General features: G+C 34.2%; 1 protein-coding gene across 3 annotated transcripts in view; it reads right to left on the minus strand.

The window, feature by feature from the left end:
- LOC106129043 (zinc finger protein chinmo) overlaps window positions 1-22,878 on the minus strand; it is a 49,542-nt gene that overhangs the window by 23,254 nt on the left and 3,410 nt on the right. The window contains exons 1-2 of one of the 3 annotated variants that reach the window (XM_060945591.1): window positions 19,678-20,015; window positions 5,857-6,001 (exon numbers count right to left, since the gene is read on the minus strand). In XM_060945591.1, the coding sequence (XP_060801574.1) occupies window positions 5,857-6,001; window positions 19,678-19,710 (178 nt within the window). In that variant the 5' untranslated portion in view covers window positions 19,711-20,015. Of the gene's footprint in view, window positions 1-5,856; window positions 6,003-7,776; window positions 7,824-19,677; window positions 20,016-22,878 lie in introns of those variants that run through there. The other 2 variants (XM_060945595.1, XM_060945600.1) reach the window with 2 other exon arrangements.

The following is a 22,878-nucleotide window of genomic DNA, read 5'->3' on the forward strand; positions in this document are numbered from 1 at the left end:
CTATTCAACGCGAAAAGGATTTTTCAATTGGAACCAGTAGCTCCTGAGTTTACCGCGTTCAAACAAACAAACTCTTCAGCTTTATAATATTAGTATAGATTTGCCTAGGTCACAAACCGTACCCATGACCATGAACAGATTACCTTCCAACACTCTCTCCGAATCTTTATTATTGGATATACATATAATCACGTCTACTTGTATCCTTTGCGGGATAGACAGAGCCAACAATCATGATATACATAAGTAACTTCTCCCGTTTTCCCAACATTTCCTTTCACTGCTCTGCTCCTAGTAATAGTAGCGTAATGAAAAGTATACTATAACCTGCTCAGGAGTATGAAGAATAACTGTACCAAGTTTCGTTAAAATCCGTCAAGTAGTTTTTGTTTCTATAAAGAACATACAGACAGACAAAAAATTTACTGATTGCATTTTTGGCATCAGTATCGATCACTAATCACCCCCTGATAGTTATTTTGAAAATATATTCCATGTACAGAATTGACCTCTCTACAGATTTATTATAAGTATAGATTAGAGTTGAAATATAATGTACATGAATTTAATAATTCACAAAGTAGACGAATCTGCATTCTGGGAATTATTTTGAATACATGTCATGAACTACATGTATATAATAGTAACATGTTAGGTAGAAGACAGGAGGCTCAAAGTATGGTGGACGAGGGTGCAACTGAAAACACGATAAGATGAGAGAGTTTAACATACATACATACATACGTAAAATCACGCTTTTTTCCCGGAGGGATAGGCAGAGACTACATTTTTCCACGTATCACGCTCTCTGCATATTTCTATCGCTTTATCCCCATTCATAACCCTCTTTCCCTTTTCTATTCCTGTTACTTCTTAGAAAAGCAAACTAGGTATCCATAACGGAAAGAAATATATATATTTTTGACAATAGTTCACTTTGGTAGTGGGACCGTTGAGATAAGTAATTTTCTAAAAATGTTATGCATGCTTTCTCTATGATTTAAGTCTTATTCCTACATTATATCATCATAATGGCGATGAACGTGAATTAGCGAGCTATCAAAACATCTACCCCGTCATATATAAACATCTAGAATAAACTCTACGTGAATGTAATAAGACTCAATATCATAGTGAAAGCGTAATACATGATTATGATAATAAGTATTTTATAAGAGTGATACGTTACCAGAAATGTAGTGCCAAATTTATCACAAAGTCAACGAACTCTTTATCAATTTAGCAAGATTTCAAGGCCACTATGTGCATATTAGCGACAATGCTATGGTCGACGATAAGTCGTGTTTCATGACAGTGTATTTAGTATCATGATCATCTTAATCGAAATCAACTTCTTTATTTTTTAACATTGCTTAATTCATGTCAATATTTTTTTCAATAGCTACTACCGACTGTGAAGCGGAAAGCAGTGGAATCAAGAACATTGTGGCGTTTTCTTTGGCGACATAAACATTAAGAAGTGTTTCTTCAGAGCGTAGGGGTCCTCTGCCTTATCAAGGTGGTTTGAAGAGGTTACTTGATTTTACGTAGAATAACTGATTAACATCAACAACTCCTAAACTAGACAAGAACCGAGCTCATTAGATTATTTGATTTTTTTTTTAACGCTGCACTGTAACGAGTAATCGTATACGAAAGGGTTTGATAATATAAATTTAATAAGATTCTTCTCTCACGGAAAACACATGGCTAAATGTAACCTAGTATCCTCTTAAACAACCTTGCCGCATCTATAAAGATATTTTAACACCAAATGATGCAGAAGATCTTAAGCATACTCGTAACAGCTATAATGTAGAAGACCTCACTTATTAGAAAGATGAAAACTAGGGTTTTTTAATTAGACAGATTAAGATTTAATAAAAATCCTAACACAATACTGTGAGGTAAGCATTATGAAAAAAAAAATTGAAAAGATTATAAATGAATCGTCGATAAAGATTATATGCTGTAATTAGATAAATAATCGATAAACGATAGTTAAAAATATTAGTAAAAACAAATAATCTTAACAGATAATAATTTAAAAATAAAAAGATATAAAATGCTTGTATGAAAATAATAAAAAACAATGTGTATACTTAAAAAAAATCTTGAAAAGCTGAAACCAGACTATTTAAAATGTATTTATTAAAAAAAGTTAAATAAGATATATATCTGTAATTGGGTAAAATTGAAAGCTTCAAACCAGAAAAAATACACCCTTTATACAGTGAGCTCGAAAAGGAGTTAAGCTAAAACTCAATAAATCTAATACTGTTGCCATCGCATCAAATTTTTTATCAATACAACTACTACGAGATGATATATGATAATGATGCTCTTTGAATACAGAACCTTGATCGATAAGGATTTATCGCTACTTACGTTTTTTTTATCATTTCACACAGACCTTTAGATTTTGTCTCTATGTACGAGTATTTGAATTTCTAGTTGGAAATCATTTTCATAAAAGTTTGTCAAAATTATAATTGTTCTGATGCGCAACATAAATTTTAAAGCTCTCACGAATCTTGCTTCAAGAACGATCATAATTTCAGAAATTTTTATATATAAAGAGTTCTTGAAGCAAATGTTGATAACGGTTTACAATTCATTAGAACTTAATTATAATATTAAAAAACTATCCATTCCATTAGTCCGATATCCATTATTGAAACTAGGGCTATAGCAACCTCACGATGAGCATCGACCGATCAATACGGTTTTTGGGACTCGTAAATTATTTAGCTGCAGGGAGGCCGCGGAAGACATTCGAATTTAAGTGATTGGTAACAAAGTGTGAAATGGTAATAGAGAATTAGAATTGGAGGGTATGCCAGTTTGATGCAACGATTGTATAACTTCATAAACGATTCTATTTTTCAGATAAGAACAAATTCTAACAACAAAATGTATAACCTTGGAAAAAGACTTAACTAAAAAAACTATGGCATCGAATTATTTGATGGGCATATAGTTAAAACTACGTATAAAATTAACTTTATATTAATTCATCGTATTAATTATCATCCAAATTATGTAATAAGTGTTATAATACTATAAATAAAATTGTAATTCAACATAATACGGTGAAAACCAATTTATAAAAACACCAAAACCAAAGAAAATGTTATATTCGGATTACATATTACATATGAATCAGACGTTCATGCAAATAATAATTAAACAGAAAGTTTAGAAATAGATGAAACTCAACTTTAACAGGTTAGGAGTTGGCTTAAAGTAGTTACAGAGAAATGGGGATAATTTAAAGAGGCCGGTACGGAAAGAGATAGATTACTGCCATTCGTCTCCTTCTCAAATTGGAACTTCGTAGTCATTAGAGGTACTACTTTATGGGCAAACCTGAAGACGTTTCCTTACCGATAAGTTTAATAATAATATGAGGAAGAGTCGGATATGTAAAAAAAAATGACTTCTTTTGTGCTTTATAGCTTTATAGAATTTAGCACCACTTACAAGGGATAGAGGTTTTTCCCTATTTTCACGGGAACCATAGATTTTACCGGGACGAAAAGTACCCTATACTACTACCTTCTCCAGACTCTTAATTATACATACTTACTTGCACAAAATTTCAAGAACATTGGTTCAGTAGATAACGCTTGAAGGCATAACAGACAAACAAGTAAAATATCTTTCACATTTATAATATTAGTTATGATTTAAAATTGAACATCGTAGATTTAAAATAATAAGTTGCGATATATTTGTATCATTAAGACATTAGAATTTATAATGATTTATTTATTTTTGATGCAATGATATTTTTGCAATGAGTAAATGATGAATATTCGAACTTCATGGAGGCCATAGCCTTTGGTTAGTTTCGTGTCAATTAGCATCTGATATTTAACTTTGAATTTGCATTGGTTAGCTTCATAATGTTTGTTCTGATATGACCTCGGTCGTATGTTCAATTTCAGCTCTTTTTCTAATTTAAACACATTTAAATCAATCCCTCTTCTTCTAAGGACCCATTCATGTGAATCAGAATAATGTGGTCTACTTAAAAAGTTCCATCCAAGATATCTTGCAAATTGTGCAGTGCTTTACTTATTTGAACATTAAATAGTATTTTTACTTGTTATGTTAATAAAGGAAATAAATCTTACTATTTACTAACTCTTAACTATACACACACTTCATGGGTAATTTAACATTATTCTCACATTTTACCAGCAATGCCTACACGCATACAATCAGTAACATATCTAAAAAAGATATGAAATCGCTTTTACAAGCACATATGTACAATTAATTAACGAACCCACCATGGTTGTAACGGAAATTCTTTTGTTTTGTAAAAGTCAAACGAAAGACAAGCGGTCAGATGTTTGAATGTGTAATTTCAATAAAATACTCAGTTAAACACAATTTTGGTTGACTGGAAGAAATCCCGCTTGGGATTAGTCCGCCATTGTACATATTATTTGACATCCAATGACTGTTTTGTAAATTGTTATATTTTTTTATTATTAGTTTACTAACAAACAAACACAGCTGAATCAGATGGAGCCATAGCATAATGATCTTAAGAATTTGCTTCCTTCCACCGTAAGGTTTTCCCTTTAAAGTCCTTGTTTGTACCATTTTTGTTTTCTTTTTGTGCTTTTTTTTTTGTAACCTCTTGTTGCAATGAATTGTATTATCCGTCTATTTGTTATGAATTAGTTGGATTAAAGAATAAAAACCGTTCAAATCACGTTGATCAGATCAGTTGGAAAGGTTACGTGAGTATTTTATTAGCACTTTTTAACTTTCAGCAAAACATTATTAGGATGAGCATTTTTAGTGTTCATTTGCATAAGGTTATTCAAATTGTTTAATCATTACCAAAATACCATATCTGTAATAAAGATATGGTGTTGATAAAGTTGAAGCTACTTCCTATACCGTGTAAAGATACTTCACCATTGTAATACTTTGGATTTAGACACAACAAAACAAATTTCGTTCTCCTGACGTTTTCTCCGGTCGCATCCTCTCTGGCCCAGGGTCCTTTGACTAAGAGGCAGAAGTGGAAAACCAGGTGATTACTAATAACACGAAGCTACTGCCGGCCATCTTCAGAAACCCGGGTAAAAAGAACCTAACAGGTACCCATTTAGTGGCCTAAAAATCTCCTACACGACATTTTCTGTCCAAAGTATATGAACCAGAATAGCGTTTTGCAAAATTTTTGATTTCTTTACTTCAGCAAAATTTAACAGCAGAGTTTTAACAACTTCAAAATAATATTTGAAAAGGGAAGTGATAGATATGTGTAAAACTGGTAAGTACACGGCGCCGGTTTTTACTGATACTGGATTATGAGGTACTATTTGTTGATATGATATGATATCATTGTTCTGATATAATAAATAGCTGACTGCATGGTGTGATTCAACAGTTTTTGTTATCGACAACTTATTGAAAAATACGAAAACAAAATAGTGTTAATCCGGAATATTTTGTTCGATATCTTATATATATAATTCTCGTGTCACAATATTCGTTCCCGTACTCCTCCGAGACGGCTTGACCGATTCTCATGAAATTATGTGAGCATATTGAGTAGGTCTGAGAATCGGCCAACATTTATCTTTCATACCCCTTAGTATTAATTGTTGTCCATATTTAACATATTTTTTTAACTTAAAATTACTTAAAAAATATTCATATGACAAAACAACGATTACCAGGACAGCTAGTTTTCTATAAGATCAAGGCTCAGTACAAGGTTTCCTGCTTTTGACCTTTCAACCTATCTATTTCACCTGATCAAGTTATGTGTCCAACTGCAATATATATGTAGGATATTTTATGGGAAACTGTCATGCTAATTCTTACCTTCGCAATACAGAGTTACGTCTGCGAGACTCTCCGAATTCCAGAGGTTCGCGAAAGACGTCGCCAGGTTTGAACCGAAGCTGTTCCATTTCAGGCAGTACTGCTGCTGTTGCGAGTCCATGCCCGGGCCGCCTCGGATACCTGCCCTGTAACAACAGAGATACTTATAAAAATAGCGAAATATTATTAACGTACAGTGGATGAAAGCAGGTTGATTAAGCAGATATACAAGGAGAGTGTGGAGGGAAAGGTCGGAGTGGGAAGACCTAGACGAACGTATCTTGATCAAATTAAGGACGTCCTGGTAAAGGGTCAGGTCAAAAGTACTTGATACCGTCGAGCTTGCATGAAGAGAGTTATGAATGTGGATGAAGTGAAGGAAGTATGCAGATATCGTGGCAAGTGTCTCTGCCTACCCCTCCGGGAAAGAGGCGTGATTTTATGTATGTATGTACAGTGGACACCTTCAGGTGCGAAGAACGATGCCAGCATTTTGGGCGCTTCCATTTTTTTTTAATGAATATTATATGTGATGCAACTGAGTATATAGCGAGTCCAGGAGAGCACCAAGTGAGGATTTTCGGATACTCCTTCGAAATCGAGTGTAGTGAGCCGTAAGGTATATTGTAACATTAATTTGAGTACTTTCTAACAAAATGGCTACCATTTTCAAGAAACCAAGGGCTAGTGACGCAAATAGTTTCCGTCACAGGTGGCGTTTCCCACTACGGGGACCGTGGGAACACAGAGCACTAGCCAATACTTTACATTACGAATTCATGGCCGGGACTCGGCTTGAGAACAGATATATACAGGGACGAAAATTTACACTTTTTGGTTCTCACCACTTTGATCATGATCAATTATGGGTTAAGATTCCCCTGAAAAGGTGGAGGTTCTAGTGTCTATACGGGATAATCTAGGATCATGGTCACAATGGTGGATGGCACGCTTCGGGCTTCTGTCGAGATAGTTGCCGATGCAGAGGCTAACGCCAGGACGAAGAACCAAACAACAAACATTTATAATTTCGACACCTTTACTGTTCAACCACAAATGCTCTTGAAACTTTGGCTACCTACTGTATAATCGAGCAACATCGATCATGCACCATTTGTTAGCCGACCTTGCCTAACTCGGACCCTCATATAATTTTCAGATATAATACCCTTGTGTTAACAGCCTATTTGTCCGTTAGCATTGTATAGTTGATATATAACCACAGAAGATAAAAACAATCCGATGTCTTCTTCCTAAAAGAAATTATACTACGTTGTATCTAAATTAAGCCATGCAGCTTAAATTGTAGTTATTACGTTCATTTTATTTACCTTTTTAGAATGATTCTCAAAACGATAATAGAGCAAAAGAAATGACGATAAAACAAAATACTATTTCCTCTTTCTTTTACAAAACAATCCGTATGTGAAGACTCAATTGCTTCATTCAAAAAGAGATTTCGTAAAAGCCAATTATGGACACCATTATGGCAGAGTCGGGGTGTGTGTGGATAGGTCGTTAGCAAGGGTTTTCAATGGAACGCTTTGATGACAAAAACAGTGGGGATTCGGTGAAGATGATAGCCAAACTTTAGCCGAAGCGTTGTCAAATAATTTGTGTACTTTTTATGAACGTTGAATATACTGCAAAGTGTCTAAATGTCGATACTTTAATTCAATTTAGCACTAATTTGAAATGATGATGATGTTTTTAATTATAATATATGTCTATTACGTTTATTTCTTTCCATTCTTTAGTTGAATATGAATGTAAGAAAGAGATGATTCAAAATTTAATATTATCTATATAATCTATAATATATATAATACAAGGCATTATCTATCCGATTGTTTCAAATGTATTCCTTGATTTCGTAACATCATAAAGCGAGTACAGTTACTTAAATAGGTTAGTACTTACCTATTTGATGATACGCATTTTCTCGAAACCATCAGTATGATTGACCAACAAACTGATAAATAATTAAAGTGCAAGCTAAATAATGTAACTGGGCCTTTTTATGAATGTTATCTCATTCGGATTCATCTTAAAATTGTAAACAAATGCTGGCATACATATTTGAACCTTAATTCCTGGTCAGAAGAGTATTCTTTAACAATACCTATTAAGTTTAAGAATAGTATCGTAGTAAATTATATCTATGTTAGTTGATATTACGTAATCGTAAACGAATTTCATTTGAATTAAAAAAATAGGTTGGTTTAAAAATATACTTAGACACAGAAAACAATTTTTTTTTTTTCAAATACAATTTTTCTGTGAATCTTTATTTTGTAGAATAAGCTTTACTTTTCAACACAATTACATATCAATCTACTCTTTTTACGCGCGTAGGTATTGTCTTCAAGACCGTCATCGGCCTATTTTAAAAGTCACCAACAGTGAAAGTATAATTTGTGCTTCACATGCAACGGCCGAACAAAAAACTAAGCAACCTCAGTCACGTAGAAATGCGTCCAAATGCAGCCTGCACCGAGTCGATACTCTATCGATTCGAATTTCGGGGCCCGTTACTAACTGTACTTATTTGCATGCGTGCACGTACAAGGCCAGTGTATGAAGAGCTCCTGTCATGCTATTGTGTCTATGCAATTTTGGGATGTGAAAAAAGGGGGGGGAGGCCTAGTTTGCGTGGTCGGAGTGGAATTTCGGCTGCGGCCTGGTTCCGCCGTGCAGCACACGCGCAAGCGTACTGCTGCGGGCCGGGAGGGGAGTGGGAGGGGGGAGGGCTTGCATCGAGTTGCGCAAACCGACGGTCACTCTGCAACGGAGGTACCAAGATGGGAAAGTGGCATTAGGTAGTCGAAAAGTACTTGGAGCAGAGCGTGTGAAGCGCATCGCAGCGCTTTGTTTGATTACATTTTGAAGTTGGTTTGTTCTTGGATAATATTGTTTGTATGGCCCTTCAGTTATTAGTAACATGAAAACATCTTTGAAACAATAAATAGTATATGAAGGGATAATAGAAAAATAGTCGATACTTAAGATAAAAAATTTTTTTATGCATTTTGCATTGGTGTTGTTACACTGTTAATAGCACAACTATGTTTTTAATAAAAAGAGTAATTCACATATATTTTCGTTTTGGTTTTTCTGAATTTCATTTTCATTTCCAACTTTTCATTAATAGTTTGTACTGAAATATTGTAAGTATCAACTTATTGTTTAAATTTCACCTACTTTATAACTTCTTTTAGGTAATTTGTTATAATTTTCTATGTGGTAGTCGTCGACAATATATACTCATGATTACACCCTCAGTCAGTTTTTTTGACATTTCTCTCCACTTTGTCAGGTCTCCGACACCCTCATTTAAATATTGGCTCTTATGTCATCTTCATACATACATACATATATAATAACATCTTTATCCCATTCGGGGTCGACAGAGTCACAAGTCTCACAAAGATTGAAAGGCAATGTTCATATGCACGGCTTAATGAAGATATTAAGGTTCAAATAGTGACAGGTTGCTATCCCATCACCTAAAAGAAGAATCCCAAGTTTATTAGCGTATCCCTAAGTCGCCTTTTACTACATCCATGGGAAAGAGATGGGAGTGGTCCTATTCTAAAGTACCTTATTATCGTCATCTTCAAATAACAGTTTTTCTATCTAATAACATCACCTTTCCTAGTGCCATTTATCAACATGTACTTTTTCCATACATCTAATAACGGGCCGCAAACAAAGACTACTATTGCAGCGAGTTCCCAGCCCTCCCCACCCTGTCCCCTCCCCTCACGATAGGTTAGCTACAGTAACATTTGGATGAGAGACATAGATATAGGAAATTTTTGCAAAGTGCAATGTGAACAAAAATGGAATACAATTTAAATACATTGATATAAAAAAGACGGAAGTTATAAACCATTCTTTTTCAATAATATTTTTATGACTAAAAATCTAAACGACAAGAACTATTTGATGTAAGTACTTACATAGCGCTTATTTAAAAATAACGTAGGGTGTTTAAAAAAATTAATACTAAAAAGATTAAAAAGAAAATTGCAATACATGGTAAATAAAGGAAAACATTCATTTTCTAAACACGTACCTATTTAACAAAATTATAAGAAGAAACAGCTTTACAACTAGAACGTAAAACCACAAGTACTCTTTGTAGGTCATTCCGTGACTTAAATGCCTTCAGTTTAAGCCGTACTCCAGTATTTGACCCTAAAAAAATTGTATAACGATGCCGGATCTCCTATACATATTAACTTATATTCTAAAATAACAAATTATAGGTAGAAATCTTAGGTCATACTCCTACATGTATTAATTTACTTTTTTATTTAGCTTATTCTCGCCTTTCGTTTCAATATCATTCATTTATTTATTTAAACTTATGTGCAACAGAATCAACTAATAAATAAAAACTCTTCCTAAAAAACCTTTAAAACGTCAATTTATAAGATGTTCGAAAATTAAATATGTTATTCAAAACGACATTCAAAAATAGAAACAAAAACCTGACAACATTAGGTAATTGACGAAAATTCCGAAAAAAAAAAAACAAATTTAGTTTTTAAAAAGAGAACTTTAAATATCTGTGGTCAAAGCACACACACCGAAGACAATTGCGCAAGATAATGTCGAAATCTACGCACTCTCGCGTCTTTTCTAAACTCGCATTTCCTCACATTTCGTGAATGCAGCCGTTGGTTGTATAACAATGCAGTCAATTATCTAATTTGTGAATGGAGAATTCGTGATATGTAGAGACATTTTTTAAACGATGGTGAACGAGGATAACACTGTAGAAATACAGTCTGTGCATTTTAATGCACTATAATCAATTTAGAAATCATCCATATTTATAATTCTGTACAATGTTATAGTAGTAGGCTTTTGAAAGAGTTTTATTCGAAGTTTTTTTTTAGTATAAATTAATAAGGATATGTAACTCAATGCGGAACCCGGTTCCCGAAACACTTCTGTGAAGGGTGCAACCGGGAACACGCAGAGATGAGAGAGAATAAGGATAACTCAGTCTCATTATTACTCAAAACACTTTTGTACAAAAATATATTACATTATTTAACTGAAAAACTTTATCGAAGAAGTGGCACTAAAATAACACCACAAAGTCAACTGAAGAACAAGAGTAAGAATAATCATTACATAAAAGTACAATAATTCAACGTCTATTTTGGATAAAAAGATTAAGATTCCACTAGCAAAAGCAAACAAACAAACAAAATACGTCTATATCCCTTGCGAGGTTAACAGAGCCAACAGAGACAAGACTGATAGGCCAAGTTCAGCTGTTGTTTGGTTTAATGATAGAATTGAGATTCATACAGTGACAGGTTGCTAGGCCATCGAATAACAGAAGAGTCCCAAGTTTACAAGCCAATTCCCTACTCGCTTTTTACGACATCCATGGGAACCATACGGCAAACTAACTATTTGGCACAAATACTGCACACACAATAAGAGTACAAGCAACAATGCAAACCGAACTTTCTATTGCATCGGTTTTCGTCACAGCGGGTCGCGTACCTCCAAAATAGAAAGCAAGACTTGCGTTGCAATGCGTACGCGCATCGCTGCGTCTGCGCTTCGATTCGTAGACGAGACAAAATGAGTTATGTTCTGTTGTTCAACGTACATGCTTACATATAATTGTTATTTGTTTAGGTATGGTTGGGTGAAATTCGTGAAGAATGAAAGGCTGGTGACTTTAATCTATTTCTATTTATTTTGAGCTATATTGAAACTGTAAAGCTATAACAGGTGAAGTTAAATGCTATAAGCACTATTCGAACCTTTAGAATGCCGGAAAGTCGGTGTCAAATTTAAGAACTGAACGAATGAATTAAACAATAATATTTTTTTATAAAGTAAATTACAGATTCAGTCTTGTAAAGACTCTGTGTACCCTGCAAGGGATAAAGACGTGATTATATGTATGTATGTACAGATTCAATATTTATTTTTACAAAAATACTAGATGCGTTTGTACTAAAACTACTTTCGTAACGAGACAAGAAAGGCTACGTGTGACCCCTTTCCACTGTCAGTGCGTCAAAAAAACATAACGTCGACTTCCTACACGGTTCTCAATGTTATATTAGTACCTATTATAATTAAAATTATCGGTATACGATTACGAAATATAGGATGAAGGCGATTTTGAACAGCAATTAACGCAGTCATAAATTTAGTCGTAAAACCGAACCTCGCGGGTAAACTAGTCTTAATTACATTATTGGCCATGGATGACAACTTTCGCATTGCATAACGAGTGCAGTAAGTGTTTTATCTAGTTATTTAAATAAATAGAATTAGGAATACAACTTTGGAAGTGGCAAATATCTTAAAAACTGATGGTAATAACCACTATAAGTTTTCACCAGATTTCAATCAACATAACGTTTTGATCTTATTACACAACTGCGCACAAAAACTGTGTATGATTGTTTTTACAACTTTAATTTTGAAATATAACCTAAAAATAAGATTCTTACTAAGTATCATAATCATCTTGAAATAAGTTCTTCACTATTAATAATTTCGGATGAATGTACATTTGTAGCCCACGCAGAATACTAGCGAATTTCATTTCGGAATCTAGCTTAACTGTAAGGGGAAAAAGCGTGATAATATTAAATTCAATGTATGAGCGTGTACGTGTGTATGAATAGGTACGTCATACATATAAATTCGGTCTGATATTATGTGTGAACTGCGATATGAAGATCATGTTATGCGCATATAGTTCCGTGATAAAATAGATAAACTTAGAATTTTGTCGTTGTGCAACAAAAAATACTCTGATTAGTTGTAAATTAACATAATTTTTTATCGCAATCACGAGGATGATATATTTGCCATTTTAAAAACCATAGATTGTCTTATTATTCTTATTTAAAGAGTCTTAAGTTTGTCTGTTCTTGGTTTTCGCAAAAAGAAGCTGGCTAGAAATTTATATATCTCAGAAACCAGTGAAAAGAATATGTAAAACGGGGATTAATATTCTAATTATAAAAATAAAAAGTTTAAAAATTCAAATTCGGAACTGTGTAATTCTAACCACCATTCCAACAATGGCGGACGCAAAACGCGGTAGTTCCGCGTAGGGCGATCAAAATATAATGCAGAGCGCAAGGGACGCCTTTTGTACGTACAAAATAATCCTTGACCCAAATAGAACCAGAACCATACCAGTTTCGAGTCATACTGTCTCACACAGGTTAAATTTCTCATTGTAAGTGTGGGACAGTGCTTCCCAAAATGTTCGAAACTTGTTGTATTTCGCTCAATTACGGCTTATTATTTTCTGAGAATACAAGTGGCGATTGTAAGATTTTTACCCTATCTGAAAGGGGTACATATAATGAAAGGTTTTGCATAGAAGTCTGATATGCACAGGTCATTAATATGAAAAACTTTCTCCATTAATATAAAAAAAATATTTTTATTTAGAAAAAGAATTCGCTAACTTCATTGTCAGACTAAGTCAGTTAAGATGTTTAGCAGACATTTATAAGTTTGATTGAAAATATATTTCAAATTTTGTCTCTATGAACCCACAAGCTTAAAAATCTGTATTGGGTTTTATTACGTATTTTTGTCGTAGTTCCTGGCAAAGCTAGTTCCTACGAAAATCAAGTATACTCGATTTTTAAGGAAGCTGACTTAGCCTTGCACCTTACACACTATGTAAATTGTAAATTTCCATACATTTTATACACATTTTCAATGTCCTTGCGTGAACTGACGCGAAATAATTTGCGTTACAATGGAAGACTTATATGATTCACTTTATTCGTTTATCGTAATAACAAGGTCAATGCAGTTTGGTTCACAATTATAATATTAATTATAGATTTCTCTTATGCATTACAAATTGAGGTTTTGTCTAATTATTTCCTCTTAAAAAACATCTATGTGGTGAGATGGAGTGGTCCTGTTATAACGTACCGGGAAACACTCGGCACTAGAATAGGGCCACTCCATCTCTTACCCATGGAAGTCGTCAAAGGCGACTAAGGGAAACGGCGCAAAATCTAACACAAGCTTTCGTGCTGGGCTCAATGAATCAAGGGGCAGGCTTATCAAAGGATTAGCTTAAACGTGGGACAAAATAAAATGTATGAATTATGATGTATGTGAGTATCTACCCCGTAAGGAATAAAGACGTGATTGTCTAATTCTAAAGTGCCAGAAACCGTGCGGCATATTAAAACGTTTTTTTTTTTCTATCGTCACATATTTTACTCGTATCTAAAAAGGCAAAAGTCTTTTATAGCGGAAATTGCAAATGTTCGCATTCTCGTAGCGCTTCGTAGCACTCTAGGGTTACGTAACCACCCTGCGTCCTGGAAATGTCCTTGGATGCGCTACGTCGATGTCACACGCCGTAGCGCGTAAGCTACGAATCAATAGCTTGTAGTGCTACGTGTCGTGTGGTTACCGATACTTTAAAATGGGATGACTCCATATACATACATACATACATACATATCGTCACGTCTATATCCCTTGCGGGGTAGACAGAGCCAACAATCTTGAAAAGACTGAATGGCCACATTCAGCTATTTGGCTTAATGATAGAATTGAGATTCAAATAGTGACAGGTTGCTAGCCCATCGCCTAAAAAAGAATCCCAAGTTTGTAAGCCTATCCCTAAGTCGCCTTTTACGACATCCATGAGAAAGAGATGGAGTGGTCCTATTCTTTTTTGTATTGGTGCCGGGAACCACATGACTCCATATCTTTTCCATAATTGTCGTAAAATGCGACTAAGGGAAAGATTAATAGGCTACCAACATATTTGAATCTCAATTCAAATTTTCAAGACTACTGGCTCTGTATACCCTTACCTACCTACCTTAATATAAGTAAATAATATAAATAACCTTAATTGGCGCCAATATTTTTTTTTTAACTTGCAAACTCGCAAAATCGGTCTCCTGGCGTCGCGTCTGGAGGTCCTAGAGGGCGTCCTTGTAATCCCTCTCCGAACAGACAAACCCAGTAACCCGACGAAATCAAAACGGACTTTATGAAAGAGTTGCTATCTATTGTTGAATGACAATTTTACCGGTTTTGGATAATTTTTGGCTTGAACACTTCAATGTTTATATCGACTTTATTTATGGCTTGGAGACTATATAGTCGGAACATCCATAAAAAATTTAAACATAAATAAATCTAGCGCATCAAGAATACTATTAAGGTAGGTGAGGGAATGTCATTCTCAAAGCCACAGCATCTAAAAAGATCCTACTTTCCTTCATAAGATTAATGTTCATAAAACTTTGAGAATAGGACCAACATTGGCGCAAACATTGGCAGACTTCATCACTAAACCAACATCAATGGCCTTGGCCATTACGTAAGCACAAGCCCTAGGATGTGTCCTTGATTTTTCCCTATCGCGTTAGCCTTGTACAGTCAACAACATAAATAAGATGCCGGAACTGAAATATTTACTAAAAGAAATCAGAAAGAAAGAAAAAAAAATATTTATTTTAATTATGTAAAAATCAAGAGGGAATAAAAAAGGTGAGTAGAGTAGGTATAAAATAACATTATACGAGTAACATTTAAAAAAACCTTCATGAGGAATTAATAACGATAAACCGCAGTTCAGTTAAGCATCGATGATGTATGTATTTCTGCAGAAAAAATAAAAATCTAAACTATAGTTTTTTTTTTTAGGATTTTACTGAAAAAATAAGGCTTTATACCATCTCTATCTGTTTTGTGCTGTTTTGTATGTTTTACTCATATGGTGCAATAAAGAGTTTTATCTATCTATATGTTATCATTTGAAATCATATACCAAAATACGTTGTGTGAAAACTGATACATGTTAATTGTTTATATGGTGTTGGGTAAGAGTAACCAGTTTGTTGACAAGCTGAAAACAAGAAGAGTAGCTTCCTCCTGGCTTTAGTCCCGGTTGCAACCTCACCACTCTGGAGAGGAAACCGGGCTATGCCTTTGACCATGGAACCTGGATTGGATGAGTCAGGTTTTTACACGAAGCGACGCCCGTCTGACCTCCGCAACCTTTGCAGGGAAACCTAACCCGTATTGGATCGATCATGGTTACACATACAATTAATTTTAAATGTGCAGGCAGGTGTCCTCACGATATTTTCCCACACCGTAAGAGTAGTAACCATATAGCTGTATCTATAGGTATTGTTTAAACAAATAGGTATATATTTGACTACCCATTGATAGTTTAAGTAGTCGAGACACCTAGACATAAAAGACAGAGTACGCAAATTACATTTTGTTTTCGCAAAACTTATTTTTAGATATTATTATTGTTCCTACAAATACTAAATGCAAATTTAGTTTTTAATTTAAGCAATTATTTTAAGTTTTTGTTGTTCAAGTACTAGATGCTAATATATGAAAATTAGTGAAAATTGAAACCTTAAAATCAAGGTAACCATTTGTAAGTGATTTCTGTAGTTCCTAACATATTCGTGGACTTAGAAGTATTTGCACAAACACATGCCGTCATATAAGTCAGAGGTCAGGAGTAAATTTGCCGCAAATTTGCAAGACTAAATTTAATTATGAATGATATGTATATTTTTTTTTGCCTAATCTCCGTTATCATAACGCATTCATGATTCCATTGTTAATTGCTTATTTCCAATTAGAAACTAAAGAAGTTAAAAATTATCATCAAAATTAATTAACTGTAAATGACATGAGGAAATCGAGTCAGACAACTGGATTTGTAACCATTACTCATAAGGGTCAGGTACTCCTGAAAAATTACGCAGGTGAGACGACTTGGTAGCTTCGAGTAAAAACCTAACTTACCCAAGCCAGTATCGTGGTTATGGAAAGACCTCGGGAAAGAGATGAACATTTGATACTATGAACAATTTTATTGATAATTTAAACAACCTAGTTGTAAGTACAAAAGCGTGCATCGTTAAAAAAAATACCAAAAAGAAAATACACTTTACATTTAAAAAGTTAAAGGTCTCAACTTCTGCCCACTCGTTGTTTTGTTACATGCATGACGTCTCCGCTGGGCACAACCGGCCATCTCCGAGTGCGCCCGCGCAGGCCCTACAAAAAGTGAGGTTATCTGCCAAAGATATCACGTGCTAAATGCGTATTGCTCTTTGGCAGATAACTAAAACTTGCAGAGTAAAACTTTATCGTTCTATACATCAAAATCTTACAGAAATTTGTATCTAGTATAAACAACAAACTTCTCTCAACTCATTCGCACACAAAATATGTACTATTATTGTACGCTTGTGGTCAAAAAAGGGGGTGAGATTGAGTTATTAATCTTCATATATTCAAGATTCTTTATCAATCTCCATGGAGACCTGGGGGTTCCCTGACTCTAGTAGTATGGGGAGGTCAGTCAGGTAGTTCATTATCACGAAATATTTAAAATAAATTAAATAAATTTCAATTTTTACATCCTTTTATTTTCTATAGTATGTTTGCATGATCGCGAATTAACTAGATATGCTCTAACTGGTAAATCAATTAGGTAGTTACAAAAAAATAACCTTAACACAATGAAAACAAAATACATAACAAAAAAAGATTATTAAAAAAAAGTCGGTTTAATATCCAATATTCAAAAATGGAACGGTGTAATCGATAGTTGTAAGTGTAGTCGATATTATTATCGATCGTGATTCAAACACCATGATTAAAACGGCATTGTATATTGCCGACCAATTTAAATACAACATAGCAACAATCATGAGGAAACAACTAAGTAATGCTACGTTGTAAAACATTTAAGAGGTTCATTATTTATGTAGGGATGTTTTAAAGTTTTGCTCGTTTTAACTTTCTCGTGATTATTAAAAAAAATCTTTAATAAATGCTTCATCATTATCTTTACGCCAAATTTTTGCGAGCACCGTACAATAGTTTTCAGCTGTGCGTTAGTAAAAGTGTCAGTGACCTTTTCCTTCTTTATATTTCATCTATGTAGCTCATGCCCGTGGCTTCTCTCTTTTCAAATCAACTGCGCCACAGAGGCCGACGTACTAAACTGTGCAACAAAAAATCTAAATTACAAATAGATATGGTCATTTCAGCCTTCCACGTGTAGTATAACATAAATAATAAGTTTAACGTAAAATAATAACGGTGACCTTCGTTACAACTTCGCTTCTAGAAGTACATGCGTTATGAATATTCAAACTATTGAAAATACCATCCATTGCCGAAATAATTATCTTTGAAGAAGAGTACTGCATATTTAGTTCTACAAAGTCTATCATAACATTAATTTTGTTTAACTTTATTTAAGGTATTTGTATAGATGGCTGATGGTATTTATTTGTTTTGTCTCTTTTTTCACGAGTTTTTTGTTTTTTTTTTCAATTTGTACCGAAACATATTCTTTTCGTTAAAAGTAAATGAAAGAACTAAACTGTTCTTGTGTTTTTACTTGTACTAAACGATTTCGCTAACATTAAACTTTTTTACTCGAACTTTTCAAACTGATAAATACGGAAATAAATGATCTCAATGCAGATGTTTAGGGAAATAATCTCAGCATTAATAACTTCAATATTAGATTTGGTTCATTCAGTGTCTTATCGTGACACAAATATTTTATACTGCTTGCTTCGGGGCGAGACACTTCAGTAGTAGATTTTAATCGCATTTTCTTTATATCTCTTGATCTAGTTTTAACAAGAGTAGGTAATTCTTTTACAGATTGTTACTGAGTTGTTGAGGTTTGTTTTTTAAATTAAGCTGCAATGAAGATTGCACATGAAGACTCATTTTTGGCATAACTAATTTAATGTAAAATGGTTAGTATTCCTAAAGAAAGGCGGAAAGAAAAAAACAATTAAATATTCGGTTCTCAAATAAATTTGTAGGAACATTCAAGATAATATATAAGCTAACAATCTTTTTAATAATAAAAAATAAGAAAGATCACATTGCAGTCGAGCTATTAAAAAAAAAGTCGCAGAGAACTCAATGAGACGAGTAGGTAAAGATAACATCAAAAGAACTAGATCACAACTTAAAAACACAGATATACAAATCATAAGAGGCGACCTACATGATAAAGTAGTTACTGAAGAATGAAAAGATGTAAATTACGTTTATCATATCGCAGTGTGCAGAGAGCAGCTAGCCGCGAACGCCGATAGAGGCGCTAATGGGACGGACGCACGGCTTGACAGTTTCTATGCAAATGTTAATGCGTTACGAGACCAGTTTTCGGCCAACCGAGCGGTTCCGGGCCTACTCTTGCGCACCAACTATACGCCCATAAATTACTTCTCTAACCATTATACTAGACATCCTGCCATCTTGCAAAACTGGATTGGACACATCTACGATAGTACGATTCAACTCGCCGGCGCAAAAGCAAAAAATTCCACGTGAATCATCATTGATAGTCTCAAGAGAAATTTTAACAGCTCGCGGATATATTGCAAAAAAAAAGTGATGCAATGTCGCTGAATAAAAAAAATGTAGATACGGTTGTCTCATTATCAAGTTCAATAGCCTCAAAGCGACAGCACGTGTATGCAAAAGTTTTGAGACCAGAGCGAAAGGCGCAAAAATGTCCCCTGTTGGAAACATTTTAAGGTGTCTGTTGGCGCAACCATTTACGCGCTTAAAATTTATCGTATACTGAAAGCTATCAAAACAAATTTATCAATGACATTGTATAACAAAACTATATTTTACAATTTTTTGCATTGACTGGCAAATGAGGTTACGCGCTACGCATGTTTCCAAGCGACTTCCTGGTCTAGGAATGGATGACTAAAATGAAACAAAAATGTCAAAATAAAGCAACAATACTTTCCTCGAATCCATATCGTTAATTCCAGTGTCCATGTATCGTTATTAGAAAACCATTAGAGCTCTAGTGAGCTATGCACAACTATCATAGTTTGTATCACCGAGTGTGTGTTCACTGTACACTTGAGCACTTGGTTAGTTTAGCATTAGCACCGTAGGTCGCTGTGGCGTGTTCACTTCCGCATAATTGCAGCGCGCGCGCCGCCGTCCGTGGCCTGCGGTGTACGTACGCTCCGAGCCGTTGGGAGCACCGCTCGCGAATGCGACCGCCGAAAACTCTTCGCACCGCTCGAATGCAGAAAATTCGGACGCGTCGAGTGGGGGACGCTCTACGACTATCCGAAACTTGCGGCGTATACGTGCAGCGCTTCGCTATGAAAAAATCCAAGGTTAACGCGCGCTGCCAAAAAAAGACGCACGCAAAATGAAAAAAGACGGCTAGAGCGCGCTCCTTGCGGGCCCTCAAATGCAGTCTGCACACGGCGATTAACGCATTAATTTCCTAGTATTCGACTACTTCCCGTATGGTTTTGTTGATATCACTAATTGAGATACAGTAGGTACCTATTAACATACGACACTAAATTTGTTATGTCTGACCTTGGTCTTGAGAAATTTATGGAGTATCGAGCGTGGCGTGAGGTCTCCAGTTTACATTCAGAAAATAGAAGATTCATATCATCGTAGTAGGTACACCGGTGATCTAAAAGTTTTCTTATTTTAATTACTTAATAACCAAGTCATAAATTTCGAGTGTTAGCTTGTTGGTAAGTTAACTTGACCGATTACACAGAAGTATAAATACCTTCTATACCAAGGAACTACAAATGATATTTAGTAGATATAATTAAATAAGACTTCGGAACAAGAGAAAATACAAACTAAACAGTAAAAGTACGTGACGAGTTAATTTCTAGTACAAAATATAATCATATATATTTTTTATTAACAAAACAACGTAACCTTTTTTTACAAACTAATGCTTAATTAACTCGAAAGATGGCAGCGCGCCATTCTCATTCATTGATCACCGTCACCTTCTGTCGCTATTATCAATTTATTCCAATTTCTTACGTATTTTGCTTTACCTTTACATTTTTTTCATAGAATTTATCACGATAAAAGTGAGTTTTTATGTTAAACTCCAATTTTAGGAGAATTTTTTTTAAACATAAATTTGCTCTTACCACATTTAATTTTAGTTTTTAAAACTTTAAATCAGGACTTTGTACTTTCTTTTGTATTCCCTGTACGATATATCGTATATTCACAAATTCAAATAAAAGCAAATAGGAATATCTACTCATAAAACGAGAACGTACAAAATTTCTTAATTAGATACCGATCCGTCGCAGTAAAATTATAATATAACAAAATACTTGCGAATGTATCTTAAATCGTAGCACTTCGTAGATGTCTACGAAGCAAATATTACGCAAACGCAACTCATTAATCTAGATTCAAACTCAGGCAGACTAGACGTGGCGTAGACATAGCCAAAGAATTGCTACAAACAATTCTCAACTTCAAAGTGCATGCAATAAAATCTAAACTACAATGTCAGCTGATCTCGTAGCGTTCATTTCTGATTTGCTACGATTGATTGTCAATTTTAGTCATAATGTTGAAGAATTTTTGTTATTATTTATTAGTTTGGATTCAAACATACGTAAAGTGCCGCCACTTGATAATAGAACCACTGCATATCTATCTATGTATGTAAAAGGCTATTAAAGAAAGGCTAATTAACTTGAGATTGATTGATGAGCTAGCAACCTGTTACTATTTGAATCTCAATTCCATCTTTAAGCCAATTAGCTGAACGTGGCCTAGCATTCTTTTTAAGACTGCTCTATCTACCTCACAAGGGATATAGACGTGACTGTGTATGTTTGCATAATAAAACGCCTCTTGTCCGGAGGGGTTGTCAAAGTATACAAAATAATTATCAGCGGAGGAAAGTTTTTCTATTTTTTACGAATACTTCAAGAATTCTAACCCGTAGACTGACTGCTTACTATTCTGACCGCAGTGTATGAACCCGGTAACTCTAGCTGTAAGCGCTACCTTAACCACTAGTCTACTGTCGCTAGATTAAGTCATTTTCGATGCAAATTGCCCACTAAATGGCCTTGCAACTGGCCATTGCCCATTCAAGGAAGTAGGCGAATACCGCATAAAAAACCTTAACAAATGATGTATACAGTCATCTCTGTCTAACGTATTCTAAACTTGTTTAGAGGGAAAGGAATAGCATCTCTTTCAAACTTTTTGATTATTTGATCTTATTGTTTATCGTTATTGCATATGTGAGTATTGGGAATAGGATAGTGGTAACATAAATTATTTTATGAAATTATAAAAAAAAACTAGAGTTCGCTCGCGACTTTGCCAACGAATAGCCAAATATGCAGTAATTTCACTTCCCGCGGGAATTCCGAAAAACCTTCTCCTATTACCAGGACCACAAGGCACCTACATGCCAAATTTTAAATTGACAGACCCCGCAATTTGGTTCGTGCGCTGATATGCAACTAATTCAGTCAGTGGCCTCAAAATCTGGTTTAAAATATATGAATATGTTAAATAAATTTATTCCATACAAATCATAAGACGTTAATTACTCTTACCCAATCAAAACTTCAGTAATGAAAATATCACAAAAAAATATTATTATTTTTTCACCGAAATAAAACAATTCAATACATGCTTTTCTTATCAAGTCAGCAAGGCCACGTGAATTATGATAACGAGCCACAACTCAGAATTAGAATACAGGATGAAGAAAATACTATATATAATTTGACACAATACATTTAATAAAACGTGAAACCAGAATTTCAAACAAACATCCATACGTATAATAAAATCGTAACTGACTGATGTAATACATAAAAGATATTTCCAAAAAATTTATATGGGAAATCAATATGAGTCCAACAAAAGCCAAAAACATAATTTCTAGAATTCCTGTCTGTCCGTCTGTATGTTTGTACTCGCAAAACGCGAAAACTATTTCCACGCATAGTTATCTCAATAATAGAATATACATATTTACGGTGGATGGAACAGATGGAGACTAAAAAATATTTTTTAAAAATGTGTCTATTTTTTATAAATAAATATAATAAAATTGTAATTTAAGAAATGTTTAAGGGAATAAAAATAAATAAATAAGTTTAACAAAAGAATAATAATCGGTTA

This window comes from Amyelois transitella, chromosome 2, assembly GCF_032362555.1.
Source record: "Amyelois transitella isolate CPQ chromosome 2, ilAmyTran1.1, whole genome shotgun sequence".
NCBI classification, from domain to species: domain Eukaryota; kingdom Metazoa; phylum Arthropoda; class Insecta; order Lepidoptera; family Pyralidae; genus Amyelois; species Amyelois transitella.